Source organism: Pempheris klunzingeri, chromosome 7 (assembly GCF_042242105.1).
Source record: "Pempheris klunzingeri isolate RE-2024b chromosome 7, fPemKlu1.hap1, whole genome shotgun sequence".
NCBI classification, from domain to species: Eukaryota; Metazoa; Chordata; class Actinopteri; order Acropomatiformes; family Pempheridae; genus Pempheris; species Pempheris klunzingeri.
In genome coordinates this window covers 8,579,889-8,600,509 of record NC_092018.1, presented here as the reverse complement: position 1 = coordinate 8,600,509, position 20,621 = coordinate 8,579,889, and the positions used below count along the sequence as shown (strand labels likewise).

General features: G+C 40.1%; 1 protein-coding gene across 1 annotated transcript in view; it reads left to right on the top strand.

Annotated features, from left to right (window-relative positions):
* oxct1a (3-oxoacid CoA transferase 1a) overlaps positions 1 to 19,616 on the top strand; it is a 43,363-nt gene extending 23,747 nt beyond the window's left edge. The window contains exons 14-17 of the mRNA XM_070833174.1: positions 8,438 to 8,527; positions 9,606 to 9,686; positions 18,439 to 18,540; positions 18,651 to 19,616. Of these exons, the coding sequence (XP_070689275.1) occupies positions 8,438 to 8,527; positions 9,606 to 9,686; positions 18,439 to 18,540; positions 18,651 to 18,686 (309 nt within the window). The 3' untranslated portion in view covers positions 18,687 to 19,616. The remainder of the gene's footprint in view (positions 1 to 8,437; positions 8,528 to 9,605; positions 9,687 to 18,438; positions 18,541 to 18,650) is intronic.
* The last annotated feature ends 1,005 nt before the right edge of the window (positions 19,617 to 20,621 follow it).

Genomic DNA, 20,621 nt, shown 5'->3' with positions numbered 1-20,621 from the left:
TGCTTTAATATAAGTTAAAACATGTTGACTGTCAGTTAATGCACTTGACATGAAGCTGTGAAATCAGCAACAAAAACTGTTGAGGTAGTCTCTGAATAAGTAATGCAGCAAACAATAATCTTCATTACTGCTTAATCCGCACAATGCAGCAAACAATAATCTTCATTACTGCTTAATCCGCACATTCTTTTCTTTGTTATTTTGTATGTAATATAAAATAGTTCAAAATCTGACAGAAGTGACATGTTCAGATGGCGTGTTCTGTCTGACCATTTGTCCAAAAATAATTTAGCTTGCTATCGTATAAGACAAAGTAAAGCAGCAAATCATCATCATCATGTGTGGTATTGTTGGCTGAAAATTCATCATTTATCAAAATAGTTGCAGGTTAATCAATTAGCTTCAACTAATTGGTTAATTGTTTAAGCTCTGCCCCGAATACACGATTGGTTACTGTGGGGAAGAAATATTTGTTGTCATTTCTTCTGGTATATTATTATACGGTTTAGACTTAATTGTAATTTCTTGCTTCTTTTCTGCATGGAGGCCTCACATGTGACACATTCTACTATAAAGAAAACAGCAGAGAGGGGAACATTGCGAAAATATGCATTTTATTTGTGTGTTTTTTGATGGCTGAGTTCATATGTTGAACTGATTCTGAAGTTGACAGCTGTCTTCTCCTGTCTTGGTTGGATTGTTATTCAAGAGCACTGGGTTGTGCTTCTCAGGGGGTAGGGGTTGTTTGAGCACTGCGATATAATAGGTAGGTTTTTGCTAGATGTTTCATCAGGTCAGTTGGTCTTAAGACGACAGTCCTCCTCAGTGATTACTAAGGTCTAGAACCCATTAAAATCCAATTCACACTAAGGGAGGGTTCATCCTCAGATGGCACACAGCTGTTTTCTGCTTGGCTGAAGTGCACGTGCAAGGTTGTTTCAGCCAGTGCATCGCTTTGTAGCTAAGTGGGTACATACAAAGAGTGTTGAAGATGTTTACTTAGAGACCTTGAGAGTAAAACATTCATAATTAAACACAATAGGCAGTATATGTAATAATCCTAATAATCCTGTAATAATCCTAAAGCCACAATGTGAAGTGTGCACAGCAATACTGTTGATGGTGATGTCTAAATTTTGAAACATAATTTATTTTCCCTTTACCTCTCCGGTTGTACTTGTTTGTCCAAGGGTAATTGCTAATTAACTGGTGCTTGATTAAGCAAGTTATGCAGTTATCGAAGGCCTGCAGTGGAGCTGTTATTCAGAGGCAGGGAATTTATCTTGCTTGGCCATTCTGGCATTGGACAGTTTGAAGAGCAAAATAATGCAACCGCACCAGCACACATACCTCCATCCTCACCTACGCTTCAATCCTCAGTGTCCCCTCTTTTGAGAGGATGGATGAAGAGAATAACATTTCCCACCTTCTGTGATAATGAAAATTATTCACTATCTAAAGATGGGTACATGGCGTGAAATTAGAAATGCTTTACGTAGGAGTTGGGGATGCAGTTCTCTCAGCATGATTATGTTGATTTTGAACGCTTTTAATATGCGAAATGCAGATGAACATTTTCCACTTGAGGGCTTTGAAATGCTTTTACATTTCCACTCAGCCTGAAACATCTGGAAAAACAATAGATAGAGAGAAAGGGGTAATAGAATAAAGGCTGATGACATTTTGGATTTGGTGTGCTATTTTATCATTTAGCAGCTGAAGCTTTATCAGCATGTCCTACACGTGGGGGTCTTGCACCCAGCAGTTCACAGCAGACAGATACAACTCTGTCACGTACAGTATATCTGGACACAGATTTTAACAGCCAGACACAGACACCTTTCAAAATGAGAACTGTATTTGACTTTTATTGAATTGGATTTTGGCTTCCTGAGCAGTGCTATTTTTAGTTTTCACTTCAAATCTGAGGGGAATAAACAGATAATGTGAATGGAGGAACACTGAACATATAAGATAAGATAAGTATCTAGTCAAATACAGCTATATGTTTTACACAACAGAATTTAGTTTGATAATGGCTGAGTTTAAACAGAGAAAACAAGCACTTGGTCAGACATATATTCCAAACCCCTGGAGGCTCAGTATAACTGCAGCTTAAGTGCTGCAATAGCTCGAGCCACTGACTATTAAAATGCAGTTACGAGCTGAAGTGCTCGTGATAAGGCCTGATGGCAGCTTTAATGAAGGCGCTGTTTAAGACCATAGTCATTTTTTTTTTCACTTACTTTCCTGCTGTATCAAGAACAAATTTTGCAGATTTTGGACATGGTTGCCAGCTTATCATCAGTGAATGATGCCATTTTAGGTATTTGAAGAAGCAAAAGCCTCTCAGTTTCTGTTTCTGTTTGATACATTTGTAATTGTTTAGGTTTTGTTCTCACATGTATGTGACTGGGTTTGTGCTCCCGTAAACCTTGTATTTCCAGCGCTATTGGGCGTAATACTATACCCAAAAGAAACTTCTTTCTGCAGGTCAGAAATTATGGCTCATGATGATGAAATGTTGATTGTAATTTCTAGTGATGGATTGTAAATGTATTCACCAGCAATGCACTGTAAACGGTTATGCTTTTCAGTTACTTTGAATGCAGTGTCCATTGTCTTCGTGTCAGTCCCGTCTCTCCCTCTGATTCCTGTCATTAGTTGTCTGGGTAACGAAGGCTTCTGGCAGTCCGTCGCTATGTTATTAAATAGAGAGCCATTTCTATCAAACAGCGTAGATTGACAGAGAATTTGTGGGGGAGAGAAAGGAAGCCAGTTGGTAAGTGGGAACTCTTGGATTGTGAAGGGGGGTTGTTTTCTGCTGTGTTTCTGCTGCTCACTGGAAAGTGAACACTTGCACACAAGTGAGGAAACTGTATTATGTTGTCATGGCAACACAAAAAAATGCAAGCAACCCCTATTGCCTAGTAAAAGAAATACAGTGGTAGTCAAAGGCTGATTCCCATGATTCATCTCTCATGCAGTAGTGCCACAGTAGCATATTTTGGAACACCAATCTTACTGTACGTCATAGAAACAACTGGCTTCTGAATCAATCCATTTCACTGATATTGGATAAAAGGAAACCGCATTTTAGTTTTCTAAATGTTTCTTATCAGGGTGGAGGACAAAGGCACTTTTCTACAGGGAGGTTGCTTTGGAAAAAATGTCAGACTTTGAATTGCTACACCTGTTGCCCCATTTTCCTGGACAGACCAACTGTGTTGTATATAGAGGAAGTCACAGTATAAAAGCATTTTAGTGCACTTTCATTGCTGTTTCATGCTCACTCTAGCAAAATGCCTTTAAAGCCATGTATAAATAGCCTTAGTGTGTGTGCCATTGGTGGCTCGCTAAGAAAAGCTTGTCGGTTGAGTGGGACTGACTGTGTCATTGTCTCTTCTCTCACATGTTATGATAGGTGTCATCTCAGCGGAGCTTTAACTTAAAAAGTCTTGTGTTATCTGGGCTCTGCACAACTGATGCAGCCTCCTGCGGTCCCCCACATTATCTCTCACTTTTAAAGCCGTTATATGAATGGATGTTCCATCACTTACATCTTCCCTAACGCCTACTTAATTAGCATATGGGTAGGCAGGCTACTGTATATCTGCCTCTGGCAAGGATTAATTTCAAAGAGAGAGTTCAATAAGCCCGTAAAAAAAGTAAAATTGATGTTTCAAGGAAATGGGGAGCGTCTCTGGGAACTAGTGCAAGGCGATTTTCTCATTACTGGCTATAATGTTAAGCAGTGAAATAAATAACTTGAAAATTCACAGAAATACCTTGAATTCTCATACTTACTGTTACTGAGCATATTTTACACATTTGAATAGAATTAGGCCTGAGGTCCTCTGTAATAGTCATGCAAAAAGGCATGTATATATGAGCAATAGTTGTCATCAAGAGAGATATCTCACAACTTATTTATATGTTTTTGTGTGTCTGTTTATTAAATATGACGCTTTCAGGTGTCTTAGTGCCCCCCATGGTGATAAGATTACAGCTGGCAAATGGACACAGTGTGGTGTGGAAATTAAAAACATGTGGGGCAGACCAGCAAGGTTAATATAATCAAAGCTGTGTTAATTAAATGACTAATAAGCCACGCTGTTGTTGGCAACTTAGGCAGAGGATATTTCTTTCTGTGGATATTGTTCTGACAATATATTCTTTCCAATTAAGTGCATTCCTGCAGGTTCTGCCAGTCGAAAGCCAGACGCTATGGCAACCTCTTAATGCAACAGTGTCCATGAAACTTTCAATTTAGAAAAATAGTATATTTCTCAATCTGGAATGCCTCAAATATGAAGAGTTGAGCGAGACAAAACTAGTCCAACAGACAGCCAACCAATTGTCGAGGCTTGATTGAATCGAATAAAATCACTTAAGTAAGCACGATTTAATAGGCTATTAGTTTATCCTATCGTGCAGTTTCGTGTTATTCGTCATGCGCTTACAGATCAGGATGAGAGTGAGTTTTGCTGCATAGAGAAGCTTAGATCAAAGCGGGCTCCGATAACCACACGCAAAGCTGTAAATCAGAGGCAAACAAATGTCAATCCTAGAAGGTAGGTCACCACAGTACTGAGTAACTGAGCCCATACCTACCTGTAGGTCTCCACAGCAGTGCTATTTTATTAGTGTTTTCTGAATAACTAAGTCATAAGCATTCGTGAGACATTTGATTCATGCACAGGCACACACTGAAGCACACACCATCAGCTGGATTGCTGTTGCTGTGTGTTTGGCTGCTGTCACTGCAGTGCAACACAGGCACCATAGCTGCATCATTTCATTTCCTAGCTAACGTTCATTCAAAATCTAATGGCTTGTAACAATTCCAGTCACTTGATGCCTGCATTTTCAAATGCCAGAAACATACATACAAGTTTTATAGTAAAGGGTGGTTTACGGTAGTTTGACTGCTCCCAGAGCAAACCTAAATAATTTTGTAATTTAAATGCTTATTATTGTTTTTGACTCTGTTATCGATCATAACCAAACTGGTAATTTAACACCGATGTTTAAAGACCAGTGACCAATATCAAGCAGCACACAGATGACATAAGGATGTGTCTGGCTCACGATGCTCTAAATCCAGACTTGCTACTAACAGGTCAGACAGTGTTATCTGTCTAGGGCCTCTGCACACACCACGAGCCCTTTGGCTGTCAGAAAGTGCATTAACATTGATCATATGAAAAAGGACACTGTTCCCTTTTGAAGTATCATCTTAAGAATCACTGTGTTGAATTAAAACACTGAAGGAAAAAAGCTAAGGAAGTTGTGGTTGAAGGTTATACTGTTTTTAAAATGGATTTGGGTGGTTTCATTTAATGATGTTATGTGAGCTGTTCTAGGCCACATTTAATAGTTGTTCTATAAGATAATATAGCAAAGTATATGAAATTAATTGCAGCCTCTCCCATATCCTCCGTCTAAGCTTTTCCCTATTTCCTCTACCCCACCTCCTCTTTCCCAACCCTCTTTCCACTCTCTGTTGATATCTTCTCCACCCAGCTGGCCTCCCCGGAGGCAGACCATATCCTTATGATGCACCACACTTGGCATATATATCCTCTGGTTATCGAGCAGAGAGCAAAGCAGGCTCTTCACATGATTGATGAGCAAATGGGATTTTAATTCAGTTACTCAGCCGTCACCCTGTGGCCATATCTGCATGTCAGCCTTCCTTATTTGGAAACCGTCTTCATTGGGAACAATGAGGGACTTTTTCACATTTTTTGACAGGTCTGTTGCTGTGATGATCTTTCAGACTGCTGATCTTTTTTTTTGAAGTACTTTTTCTTGCTACCCTTTTTGAAATAAAACTCACTGTAATTAAAGTTTTGAAAGAAAACATTTATTTATTGTATTTACTCACTGATTTGTGAACTAGATGAATGTTTGCTGCACAGGGTGCTCACATAAGAACGTTCAACCCCTAGTTTAACTATATTACCTAAGCATATAAGAGATAGAGAATAGTGAACAGCATTTGTTTCAGTTCAGATGTTTTGCTACTTGCTCTCTACTTGCAATTTTGATTTCTGCAGATAAGAGACAGCGGCCCATTCGTTTCTGTTGATTGTTTGGAGTGTGATGTAGAGAACAATATTATTGTTGTCTGCTAGCAGCACAAGCCTTTACCAGTTACTACAAGACTGTGACCTGGCAGTTAACCTCTGTTTACACCCAACTTACTACATGTGAAAAGCATTTGTACAAAGGCCCCATCACAGCACCAAGATTTCTCTTATAATGGTTCTAAATTCACCTGGCTGCTAAATACTGAGGTCCTGTTGCTGCTGCATCGTAGTGCAGCCTTTTAATGCATTTGATCATTAAAAGCACGCTGTACCAGGAACCATGAGAACGTTATTCACGTAAAGATTTGGTCCACACAGTTACGAAAAGCATATTTCCATACAGCATATCACTCACCTTCACTGGCATCTATTTGTGCCGATGGCTTTGGTTTGATTTACACAGGTTTTCATTTATCTGTATGTGACATTTCTGCCAGCGACCCGATACAAAGGTGCTGAATCTAATTGGTGTGAATGCTGAAAGCTGAAAGCGATTCAGCACCCAAACCGCTCAAGGTAGAAACTTCATTCCAATGGAGGACGTGCAGCTCAATCGGGAATCGAGGACTATGACTTTTCACATCTCTGACATGTACAGTTTCCATAATATTCCATATTAACTGTCAAAATTTCCTCATAGGAATGAATGGAGGAAAGTTTCACAAGGTGAAACTTTCCCCGACTTCTAGCCCTCACAGGTCCTTCATACTTTTAGCTAGAAACTCCATTGAAGCTGTAAAACGTTCATCATCTCTCCCTCTTTTAGCACATACCTCTACCTCCTTTGTGCCATTCACCATTTCATCACAGTCGTCTTTTAAAAAAATAAAGTTTCTCCCTCCTTTTTCTCATTTGACATGAGTGTGTATGTGGCCGCGCTAGAGCGGTGACGTCATCGCTAGAGCGTGGAGGAGCGGAAAAATCACATGAAGCTTTTGTCTTTAACTCGCTGGTTTGTCCGAACCGATTCACCCACAGTCACAGTTTATGACTCAAAATGTAGCTTAAGTCTTTGGACACGCAGTCATGTGGCTCACAACACACAGAAACGCACGTAGCGCGTCCCACGAGCCTTGGAGCGATGGGAGCGCCGACCGAACGGCTCATTGACTGCCATGTTAAAATGACAGAGGAGGGAGGGAGAGAGAAACACTTCTCTTACCTGCTAGCAAGCGCTCATTTCACCAGATAGAGACTTTAGCTTACATCTACGTGTTCAGGAGACTCTCTTATGTCCACTGGTCTGCACTTTATGGCTGTGACTGGACTGTTTTGAGTAAAACCTGCATTTTCAGAGGTGGGTGAATCTCTGTAAGCACGAAGCTCAACGGAGCTCCGATGAGGGGCGTTCAGGGACAGTCGGACATTCCAGCGTTCTCGCGGTAAAAGTGTCTCCCCACCGTGTGCTCAGTTTTTAAACAGATAAACACAAACTGTGTGTGTTTTAGTTAATTAAGTAATTACTGACGTGATAACTGATATGGAGACCACACAGTCAGAACATAGAGCTCTGTAGTTACTTTATCACTCTGATAAACGTAAAACCTGCATTTTCAGAGGTGTGTCATCCCAATGTAAACAGTACCATCAGTAAGGGAGCACGAGAGGAGCAGCAGCATATTACTGACGTTTGAGCCACCAGGTAGCAGCAGAGCTGCGTGACAGGAGCAGCGCAACATCAGAGCAGCATCTCAGCGTGACAGTGGCGGAGCGGCTTGGCGGCAGCAGCAGACAGCATTCACACCGCAATTTCTCCAGAAATTGCACTTTCTAGTTTAGTTTGTGGTGCTCACAGCAGATAAAAAAAATTAATAGCAACTTGTCCAGAAACAGCCTCACTGCTGCTCTGTAGAATCCACAGAACACGCTGCCAACAGTTTCGGTTGGAGCTACTTTCTACCAAAGAAATGGTCTCTTTTGAGATACTTTTAATATTTTTGAAAGATGTTACTAGTGGATTTTACTATCATTAATTGGCAAAACTTTGTGTTGCTGTCACTTTTAACATCACCACATTTTTCCAATGCTGAAGATCCATTCAAAGCTCTTTCGCCTCCTCTGTCTCTGTGTGTGAAGATTTTCAGCATCTTGCTAGTACAGGAATGAAATTGGTCTTTACCAGGCACAGATATCCTTGCACTGAAGAGACAGAGCTGTAGATGCATGTATTTTTAATTAAATGAGACAAAGTTTTTAGGAGAGCTATCTACTTGAATAGGTACAGTTGAAGAGAAAAAAAATAATGTTGTCATTTCTCCCCACAGGTGCTTCTTGTTGTTTTGCCCACCCTTTAATAAGTGGGATAACTGAAACATCAATGTGTTGTTATCTTCCATTCTTAGGGCAAGATGGTGAAAGGAATGGGAGGAGCCATGGATTTGGTGGCCAGTGCTGGAACCAAGGTGGTGGTCACCATGGAGCACTCGGCTAAGGTGTGTATATGTGGGTGTGTTTATCATGTATTACTTATGTTTTGTGGACATAGATCTGCCAACACAGTCAAATTGTGGGGACAAAATGCAAGTCCTTATAACGTAAATCATAAAATACTAGGGTGAAGGCTTTGGTTTAGGCAAGCAGGAAATGAATTTAAGTCCTCCACAGAGATGGAAACACAACTGTGTGTGCATGCGTGCATGCATACCAACATACCATTTACAAATTACCCCAAAGACTCATTCCCTTTCTCCAGAAACCAGGTCAAATTAAATTGGCAATTTTCTTTTCCCATGTTAGTACCTTCACCAGCCCACCTTGTATCTGCTTCCGACGATAATGAGTGTGAGTGTTATGACTGATTAAGGATAATCCTGTTAATGGATTGCTTAATACCACTTTACCAGAAAGCACCAGCTCATCCTGATGAGGTTTTGCACACAAACCACCTCCTGTTCGTTCATCTTGGGGTAATTTAAACACAAGCCTGGAAATGGACTCCGTGTATTGGGACCAGCTGATTATTTAGGCTGGTGCTGCAGCCACAGATGAATAACCCCACAGGACTTCTGACAATAGCAGTAGGCAATCCGAATGAATTTGTAAAGTCCAGACCAATATGATGCTAGGGTAACGTAACATTGTGCATTCATAGAAGCATGCTGCTTTTCACTAATGGGAGCCTGTCTGGCGCCCAGCTATGGCCCAGATGGTGCAGCAGGTGAGCATAAATTTACGCCCCTGAAAAGCCTGTTTCCATTCATGATTGGGAGGAAGGGGGGGGCTGTGATGTATGATGTGTGCTTTTCAGGCAACATCTGAGGCATCAGGATGTGTGCATTTTCTTAAAGGTGACTGGTACAGAAACTGAGACAAATTCACATGGAATGTGTACATACCTTTTGGGGACACTATGAGTTTACATAACCAGCTGCATCCTTTGATATATTAATATTTAGGCTGCATTCCTTAAACTATTAATGCACTGGTAGAAGTGACAGAAAGGATTCACTGGCTAAAGTCGGGGAATGTCCAGTTGAGTCTTTATTTTAATCAAGCGCCCTTTTCTTTCAGGGAGGAAAGCACAAGATATTGGACAAATGCAGCCTGCCATTGACAGGAAAACAGTGCGTGGATCGGATCATCACAGAAAAGGTGTGTTTACGTTTGTTTGATATAAATATATAACTAAAAATTGTTGGATGGATGAGCCGTTATTCATAAACCTAGTTTGCTTACTCATAGCTTGCTAGCTGAAGTTATTCAACTTTGTTAAACAGCAATGTTCTTATGTGAATACACAGATACGGACACCCAGCTGAGGTATATTCTCATTAAGCTAATCTTCAGTGCATTTCCTTCCATGATGATTGAAGTCACTTCTAGCTAATTATTGTGATAGATTGGTCTAACACCTGCAGTCACAGAGCCTTTAGTCTGAGCCAGGATTGGTAGGTCAGTATTCTCGCCTTACAGTTCTTACCATTTACAACTCTTGATTAATTTGTCTTTATTTGGTTGATGGCTGGCTGTTCACCTTGCAAAGTATCACAATGTCCCACCTTCCCGTCAGGAGTGATTGATGAGGCCAAAATTTAATAACCTAACTTCACAGCCAATCAGTTCCCTGAATATGTCGGCAATAAGCAAGGACCACGGAGACAATAAACACCATGAAACACAAGTCAAGCACATTGCATCTGTATCTCTCAATTACATCTCCCTCACTCACACACACATTCAAAAACAGTCACACTGCAGCTGATAGATTGCTATGTTGCAACAGAGCGGGACGGATAGATGGAAATTACATTTTTTCAAATAATGCTAATTTAATCAGTTGATTTCTGTAACGAGGCTTATTGATTTTGTTGTGGGGTTTTTATAATGTTCATGGTCAGGGTTGGGTTTCCTTTATTATGTATTTTGTTGATACTCCCATTCCAGCCTCAGGGCCCTACTTGTAATGTTCTTGATGTTTGTGCAATGATTGTAGTTGGAGCCAATCTGCTTTGGCTCTGATGAAAAGCCAGACAGACCTTGTAAACCCAAATAGGCAGTAAGGTCAGAACAGTGGTGGAGGAAGCCTTCGAAGAGGTGGTGGAGGAGGAGGAGGAGGAGGAGGAGGAGGAAGCCTTTTGTTTTGTTTATGCTATTATTCCTTCATTTATGTAAAGCACTATTTTGGGCATGTTTATCCTCAGGAAGCTGTGAATGAGTATTGACCCTGAGGTTCTCCATATTGTTGCATAATCTTAATTGACACACCTTGTTAGTGTTTCATTAGAGTTGGAGACAGTGCCTGTGGATTGGCAGGTGTGGGTTCCTATGCTTTTAATAGTTGGACCACAGTGTGTGATCTTACAGCCCAATCACCCTCGGAAAGCTTATGAAGTTTAGCCCGAAGACAAAATTTCATCGTCATCATGCGAGTGTGAAGAACTTTGTTTCTGCTCCAATTTTGAATTGCATTAGCTGCCCCAAGTCTAGATATTAACTTATCATTAACATCCCTCTGGGATTGTAAATCCAGCTAAATGGGGTTTTAGTGACCAACATTCCAGTTATAAGTGAAGCTGTTCTTATCAGGGTGGCCTAAGGCAGAATTTTCCTTTTAAAGGGGAAATAAGCAGATGGTAAGAGAAAGTACAAGGTTAAAAAATGTAAAGAAATGTGGAAATGGTAAAGGGCAGTTAGAGGGAAAGGGGGAAGGGGAGAACTAGGAGGTATAAATGCTGGAAAAAAAGGTGTGGGGGAGGTAAGAAAGAAAAGAAGTCCAGACAGCAGCAGCAGCAGAGTTGGCTGATGTGGTTTTTGTGTCCTCGTTGACTCTGAGTTCAAATGGCAGTAACCACTTGGGGGTTAGAGGGAAGTGACCAGTCATTGAAAACATCACCTGGCAGGGGCAAAGTCAGACAGTGTGTCTTTGGCTTTTTTTCTTTCTTTCTTTCTGTCTTTTTCCCCATCTGTTCTTTTCTGCTTGGCCGGCTCTCGTTGTGATTGCCCAACATTTCTCAGCCAGCAGATTTCTGTCAATATTTATAAAGGTTAAAGCTTTCTACTGCCTTGCTAACACTGGTGCCACCTCCTCCTCTCCACCTTCCTCAATTCATTTCCTGCTGCTTTCTCTCCCTCTAGCCATTAGTACTCTCCTCTTTCATTGCATCCCCAGCTTTTTACATCCTTTTTGTAATGACTTGAATTCTTACATTCTGTCATTCATGGCCTCTTTTCTTTCTGTCCCCACCAAATTATAAATATTTTTCTCCTATTCTTCTGGCGTCCTTACTTCTTTTTACCTCTACATCCCTCCTGCTCCACTCCATTCTTCTGATCGTCTGTTGCACTATGAATACATTTGAGAGTATTTTTTCTCTCCATTTGGCCTTCCATCCACACCAGACAATCATTGTCCATCCCTAAATGTTGACATTTCAAAAACACTCTTCCTTTGACAAGCTTTTAAAAATGCTGACACATGACTGTCAGCTTGCCAGCCTCTCAGATAATGCCAAAATACGTCTGCTTGGCAACAATGTTAAGAAGCCAACTTTGTATTACTTCCAGCTCTTGCTGTGATTGCTTGTTTTAAAAATCAATATACTGAACTACACAATAAAGGTGTTTTCATGTTGACACGTTTTTCTGTTATTGTATTTTTCTTGCTATTGTTGTAAAACAGTATAGCAATGATTTGAGTGAATGTGTCAGTGCAGCAGCTCAGGAATTACTGTTAGCTTGGTTAGCTGGTCACAAGGCTGTCAATTAAATTCTGATAGTTATACTAGAGAAGTGTTGGGGCTGTCAGCAGCTCATGATGGAAATTTTATTGAGCAACAAAATGAGGATCAGGAAGAAAACAGAATGGAGGTCAAGCTAGGTATCACAGCATTTTTGCCAACACTGTCATTCATCCCCACTCATTAGCAAATAGTGGTTGTAATAACCTATTTTGTGACTATTAACTACATTCCTGTCAACAACAAACATGAAAAGGCCTAAGAATACAGTGAAGGAACATTAATCCACATCGTTATGTCATTTTGAGACATGTAAAAAAAATCAAATCAATCAAGGTTGTTTAATTCCAGATCCATTAAATCCATGAAGACTGGTGAGGACATCATACTGTATCTGCTGAGCCAGAACATGTTCTATGTTTGACTACACTAAAAGAAGCATGACAACATCTTTATCGTGTAGTTCAGTATATTGATTTTCAGAACAAGCAGTCACAGCTCAGGGTGGTGTGGACATCATGCTGCATTTGCTGAGCCAGAACCTTTCCTATGGGACCTTTCTGTCTAGGTAGTCCGGATTCCTCCCACAGTCCAAGGACTACAGGTTAGGTTAATTGGTGGCCTACTCTGCTCTCACCTACTCTAAATTGCCCGTAGGTGTGAGTGTGAGCAATGGATGGCTGCCTGTCTCTGTGTGTCAGCTCTGTGATTGACTGCCAACCAATCCAGGCTGGAGAACTTGTTCTATATTTCCTCAGGCTTCCTGTCTTGACTTGTCTTCCTCTAGTATTGTATCTGAGCAAAGTTTGCCATGCCAACGCTACTACACCTAATAGAAGCAAAACACATACTGTATGAGATGCACAATGTTGCTCAAATGTGTGATTATGAGACAATGTTAGAAACCTGCATTCAATGTATAGGCTATGTATTAATGGATCGGTCAAGCTTGATCTATAAACACTGTGACAAACAAAGATCTAATATGAGTGAGTATTCAGCAGCCGGATAGCTTATTTCTAACCTTCAGAAACAGATTTTGGTGGACTGCTGAGGTGAAATAACTTTCTGAACTATCTCTGTTCATACAACAAGGAGCGCTTTGCATTGTGAGACATGTAGACTGGTCCGGTGGATACTGTTTTTTTTTTTCCGAATCAGTACGACATCATTGGCATACTGTAGATTTTGCTTTTATTTGCATAATGCACACAGCATACTACATTTTGGCCAAATCGGTACATACTGATAGAAAAGTGTGATTATGATTTACCCCTAGAACAGAAGAGTTTTTTTTTCTTCCACAGCATGTTCAGTGACAGCAGGCAGCAATGTAAAAAGAGAAACATTCTGGTAGTGACACATGCGCACAATTTACATTTCACCTAATTTTTGGGAGTTATCACCCAAGAGTTTTGAATCCCTCCCAAAAGGAGAACATTATTCAAATTGAATTAATCAAGTTACGAACCTAACCTGTTGAATAATAGAGGTTTGGTTTTCCAACACAGTGATGATCAGAGATTTGCATGGCTGTTCAGATGCCAGTAGAGTTGTCAGAATTTACAATGAAATCCATGCAAGATAATCTATTGTCCTTAGATAGTGAGAGTTTTATATACAGACTCTGTCAACGTGTCTTCCCCTCCTGGCGCTGGACAGTCAATCTATCATATTAAGATACATTATTAAGAAATGCATAAGTCAAGTATTGATTGAGTTGAATATAACATTCTGTTCTATATGTCCAGAATGTACACCAATAGTATCAATAAAAATAGATGAAATGCTTTCCTCTTTTTAAAGTTAGTAACAAATGAATGGCTCAACATAGTTGAATTCAAACACTGGACCATTTTGAACTCTGAGTTTGAACTCTGAGTTGAATGCTGAAAGGTTTGTATGAGACTACATAGACTTTGCTATAGTTCTGGTGCATTTTGTTGTAAGACAAATAATAAGAGGCAGGTAGCGAGAACGGCAGAGGAGACTTCATTGCTGGCAACTGTGCTTTTCAAACAACCAATAACCAACAACGGATTGCTAAACGGTGATGCTTGTTATTGTGTGTATTGTTTATACCTATTTATAGGTGTGATTTATAATCCTCACTCGTCACTGACGCTGCTTAAAGTAGAGATAGCAAGTCTATTGCATTTGGGGAGCAGTAGCGTCACTATTGAATGCATATATGGGACACACTGCACTAAATAAAAACCCTTTCAGCAGTGAGCATTTGCTGTGTCCGCTTTTGAACAGTGAAACCACACCTGCAACAGCATTTGGTTCAGCATTTCCCTGACTGTGTTTGATGTGAACAAGCTGCTGGGGTGGCGTCATCTTACCCTCTCTTCCTCTCTAACATATACCTTAGCCTACTCTCTCACCCAGATGCAGTCTCAGGCACCAACATTTAGCACAGATTGCCAAACAATTATCAGTGATTGTTGGTAAGCATTGATTAATACAATTGTACATTTACAAGTGCCCCCTGCAGAAACCCTAGTATTGCAAGGACAAGGACATGATCAACAGAGGAAACATTCATCATTATGCACAATAAACTTGGTGGCAAACGTTGTGTTTAATGAGCCTCATAATCGTAATCCTGAATTCATTCTCCATTATTGCTATCTGTACATGATTAAAATCTCTGCTAGAATTCAAAATGAGAGCAGAATGGGGGGCCTGTCAAACCTGCAAAAACAGGTTCTTTCCCCTCTACACAGACACACGCACAGATGCTGACATACACAATATATTCTCACAAACACGGCATCACTCAATGGCCAAGGATCGCAGTTCAAGTGCTGTCCTAAATAGTGTTGCAATGATTTGAGACCCAGGAAGATAGAAAACCTGTTGCCTCGGGCTGCCTGTCCGCTCCTCTATATGGTTGAAGCATTTTATACACTTTTTGTCATTTCTTTTCTCTTAAACACAGCTCCTCTGTTTACAAGCTTGCTTGCTTGCAGCGCTGTCATTGAAATGATGGATTGCAATATTTTTTTTGTTCATTGTATCTGCAGTGAGTAAATCACATCACTTCCGTGGCCCCTGGTGGCTTGACTTGCTGCCAGTTTCTCAGTATGTTCTCTTCTCAACAGCTATTTAGGGAATTATTTAAGGAAAAAAAAAAAAAAAAAAGGCACGCACAAATTAAGCAGAATCACTCCTTAACTAATCATCTTCATAATAGACCTAGAAAAACTGTTACCTGTGGTATATTCCTTAACACTAGGACCACCAGCATTGCAGTGCCCCCTACAGGCACCGCAGCCATCTGCTAGACTGTCATATGTAATTTAATGTCTGTAAATGGATGTACGTAGCAACTTACTTACTAACTGCCATGTTGGGTAGCTCACCTGGTAGAGCGTATACCATAAAGGCTTAGTCCTCACCACAGTGACCCAGGTTCTAATATGGCCCAGGCCTGTTGCTGCATGTCATCACCTCCCTCTTGTTTCCCATCACTCGCTACCATCACTATGAAAATGCCAAAGAAATAATCTTTAAAAAAAGCGAGCCATCAATTGTTCTCATAATCCATCCAGGAGCTTGTTAATCCATTAGAAAACTATTATTTTTGGCGTTTCGCTGGTTAACAAATGTGAGGTGAGATCTATGCTGAATATCTCGAAATCTACTGCAAGCGATTGACCTTGAGAGAGCAGATAATATGTCAAGCTAGTTATTTGAGTTTTACCGAGCTATGTATTGAGGCATACCCAGTGAAATTCCTGTGTTATAAAGGCTCGTGTTTTATTTTCATACTCTCTAGGCTTCTGAGAACATCAAAAACACATATTTTGGAAAAGTAGTTGGCTGAAAGGCGTTTAGTTTTTATTGAAATACTATGAAATATAAAAAAATCAAATGGTCTATCAGACCATTCCTGGCATTGCTGGTTTTATTGGCGACAGTGCCAATTATTATTCAAAAACCAAACTGTAATTCTTTTATGGTCCAACAGAATTTTCCTCTCAATGTGACTCAAAGTGTGCCCTTTATAATTGCTGTAATACATTGGATAAATTACTGGATAAGCTTTTGAAGTTTATTTGTTGGCCTCCCATCACTCCCATGACTTGATGATTTTCACATTCATCTGAGGCATTAAGTGGACTGAATGTCAGTGGGTTATTGTTATTACACTTCTCGCCAGACAACACATGGGGTAGACGAGCAGCTTCTTAATGACTAACTTGCATCAATCTGGTTAATGATGGCGGTGACTTTGAAGAAAGGTGACTCAACAGTTTCACAACAAAAAGGCTGCTTCGCAAATGGAAGCACAGCTTGTTTTTCAGTAGTAAAGTGTGGATATCAGAGACCCTGCCAGTCGATAGTTAATTGCTTTAAAATGTTCTTACCCAGACCATTTTAAAGCAGAATACATCTAAGTCGGACCTCACATGGACATCACATGGCACCTGCCATATATGCACACTGTTGTGGCATCTCACCTCTGGTACATTTTGACCTAATCTTTTATTTTTCTTCTTCACACACGACATGTCAGGATTAGAAATACATGTCAGTGCTTGTGTTATCCGTAGACCCTTGTTCCATGTGACATTCCATCTGTCTTGCTATACTGGAGTGAGACATCTGCCTCCTGCCCTGTCGCTGTGCGTGTCTGGTCCTAATGAGCTGAAAGTCCTGACGGGCTTTGCCTGGATGTGACTGTGGCTCAGCTTGCCAGTCCCTGCTGAGAGAAGCAGCAGGAACCAGTTCAGCTTTATGTATTTTTTTTTTTGCATTATGTGCATAAGCAGGTATAATGATATCGCTCAGGATTCAGTTTTAAAGGGTAATTGTGTAAGCTGGACTGTATGTACACCTACCAGCGTTCTGTTAACTAATAATATCATCTGATTCAATTTCAAACACCAACTTTGACAGATATCCTTTGAAATGTTAAGCTAAACAATTAGCCTTATGGAGAAAGGAATTAAGCTGCAGTTAGTACCTTAGCATCACACTGAAACTGAAAGCAGTATACCACCAAACATGGACTTAAAGTCATGCTTATGCTGAAAATCTATCCCATTCTTTACGCAAACGATGATAATATAGGAAATGTTACAGTGTAAACAGTTACAGTGTTGAAGGTCGTTAGTCACTAAATGTACTTGAGTCCAAGCAAGAAGAGAAACCAAAACGTGTTTGAGACCAGATTGCTTTGTATCGCTCTGATTTTGCAATGGCACATAGAATGAAAAGAATTATTTTGGCTCATAAAATAAGGCTCAGTGAGGTAAGCCTTGTAGGAAGTACTCTACAAACATCAGTCTATCAGATTCTTTGTTTTTTGTTGCTACTTTTCAAACAATACATCCAATATTTGTGGTACTTAAGCCTTCGGCATAAATGGGCGGTTGGGCAGGATTCTTCATAGTAATTTCCAAAAAGTTTCTACCTCCCCGTCTCTTGTACAGGACCAATGCCGTCAGCCGTATGCAGCATTTCATTACGCTGAGATGTTGACATTTCCAGGGACCTCATTTATGAATAATGCACACTCTTCTGAATATGTGTATACTCGGCACAGTCTCTCTCAATGCATATGCACAAATCCCTGGTTTTTAGAGGTGTGACCACAGGTAAACGGATTTAGAATAACCGGAGAAGCTCAAAATGTTTTTATCCACTTCACATAGTTGATAGGTGACTGTCAGCTTCACCCTCTAACCGACGTTTTACATTTCAGCCCATTTATTCTTGATTTAATGTATTGTTTGTAAAGTTTCAACTGTTAAAAGTAGTGCAACAATTAAATTACAATTGCTCACTACTTTCAAGTGGTCGAGCGAGTCGAGGACCACTCAGAGGCCTTTCATATGAAGGATGTGGATGTGTCACCAATAAGTGTGGCTATTTTGTCAGCCATGAATGACACTTCAATGGCACTCTGCCCCCCCCCATCTGTAGCACTGCTGTTTTTTAGGTAGGTTGTTGTACTTTTAGGTCACTGTGATAATTCAGGCTCCCACATCCTTGTCTGTGACCGCACATCATAGCGGTCAAACCCATCTGTTAAGGAAATAGAAATTCTCACCATTTTATCTTTTTGTCTCATCTCCTACTCCGATCTCTCTAAACATCTCATCCTTTTTTCTCTCCCTGCCTCCCTATCTTTCTGCCCTGTTTGTGTTTGCCAGGCTGTGTTTGATGTAGATAAGACAAAAGGCCTGACCCTGATAGAAGTATGGGAAGGGCTCACTCCCGAGGATATCAAGGCATGCACAGGCACAGATTTTGAGGTAAGCAACTTCACATTTAACACCACCACAGTTTATTTCATTTTCCAACTTGCGGAATCATAACCACGAGGCGTCTCGTTCCTCCTTGTGATCTGCCTGGTGTTTTCTAGGTGTCTCCCAACCTGAGGGCCATGCAGCAAATCTAGAGGAGCTTGCAGTGGATCTGAGAAGTGTTTTTTGTTGTGGTAAACAGCTGGTGATTTAGCAGTCTCAGATGGTTCAAATAAGCTATTCTGTACGGCGACCTTGTGAGCCTTGAAAGGCGCCCTAAAAATAAAATTTATTATTATTATTATAAATACAAATGCTTGGTTCAACTCCCTGGTAATCAGCATGCAAACATCAGAAAGTTTTAGTTCTGTCTAATATTAACTGAGTGGGATTCACAGAAGCCGACATCCATGGTTCTGTCTTGTGAACTGACAAACGATCGAAAGGAACATTTACATTGTCTATCGCACCATGAAGATATTCATTTGTACTAATATTTGTGCAGCTATTACCAAATAATCTATCTAAAACTGACTTGAAAAGCTGGTAATATTCTTTATATGTTCTTGAAGAAAAATGCAACTTGACTAGTACCATGAACAAAAGTGATACATCAACTTGAATGTGAATCATATTAACTGTAGACCGATATGTTACCGTAACATGAGATAGAAAAAAAGAAATTAAGTTAAGGTATTAAAGTTAGAAACCGAATGTGTGCTCCTGGTTATATGATTCTACATTCAGCGCAGAAGGGAATATGTATGTAGTTGTTTAGACTAATCTTTCCTCGGATTATACATCCTCTGTATGATAAGTTTTTGCTTTTTTTCCATTTGGAAAATCACAGATGTAATAATAATTGTCTGACTGAAACATGTTTGTAATAATCACCTCTGCCACAATGTCAAACTGTTTGATGTCCTTTTTTTCTCTCAGCCTCAGATACTTCAGAGTTGGTGGGCATACCATGCATTTCAGCTAGAAAGAGAGAGGAAGCCTTAACATTTTGTACTCAGACATTTGCTGTCCCTTTGCCTTTGTATATAAAATAAAATACAACCTTGTGTGTTGAGTGAAATAAGTGGAACTGTATTGTTTCTTCCTCGAAATCATTTGAAAGTATCTTAGAAACCAATATTGGCTTGTACATTCAAATTACTGAAATCATTAAGTCACACGCTAATTGAAAGTAAATGACTGCTTTGTGAGTGATGGCTTCTGACACTATACAGGTTTAAGCTTTCTATATATGGATGGTGCGCTGGCATTGACATTCTTGATGTGATTTCTCCACTCGAGTAGAGAGGCGCTGCCATTACCTGAGGGCCGTTACATAACCGGAGAATTCAGCCAGTGGGTTCCTGGGTTCAAGAAGATCAACTGGATTGGATCATCATGCAGAAAAATGGAAGAGAGTGACGGGCTGTTGCCACTAGCTGTTGATGGTAATCCAGCACATCCCTTCATGACTCAAGCTAGAAAAAGGAAAAATATAGCAGGCTTTTAACCAAAAAATGGGTTTGAACATCAGCAATGCAATAACATTTTTAGTCATTACACATGAAAACATTAAAACAGGAGTAACTGGACTTTACTTAAAATGTGATACAGTACAGTAAGTTGATTGAGGACAGTATGAACCACACGAACGTGTTATAATTTTGACAGGCAGCAATCTTGACTATTAGTTATTTGCCAAGCCTAAACGTGTAAGCCACTATTCCTCTCTATGTGGCTCCATTCAGTTGTATGTGATTTATACAAGGTTGATTCCTGGCTTTAGCTTATTTTGGGCACAATCCACGGTGGGATTTGGTCTTGAGCTTCCCTGTTTTATGTACTGGCTTAGGCCTGTTTCTCCAGGGTATAGTTACTGTTCCTTTAATTGTTTTCACAATGCTGATGATTTATGGATGTTGCGCCCAACCAGGAACAAAGACAATCAATAATGATAAACCGTAGTGATATTCTGTCTATATCTATAGGCAAAGCATATTATCAAGTGATTTCTTATTTGGCAGGGTGGCCATTTCTGTATTGATTTTTGTGTGTCCACAATAGGTTAATTTGATCAACCCTGTCTCCTA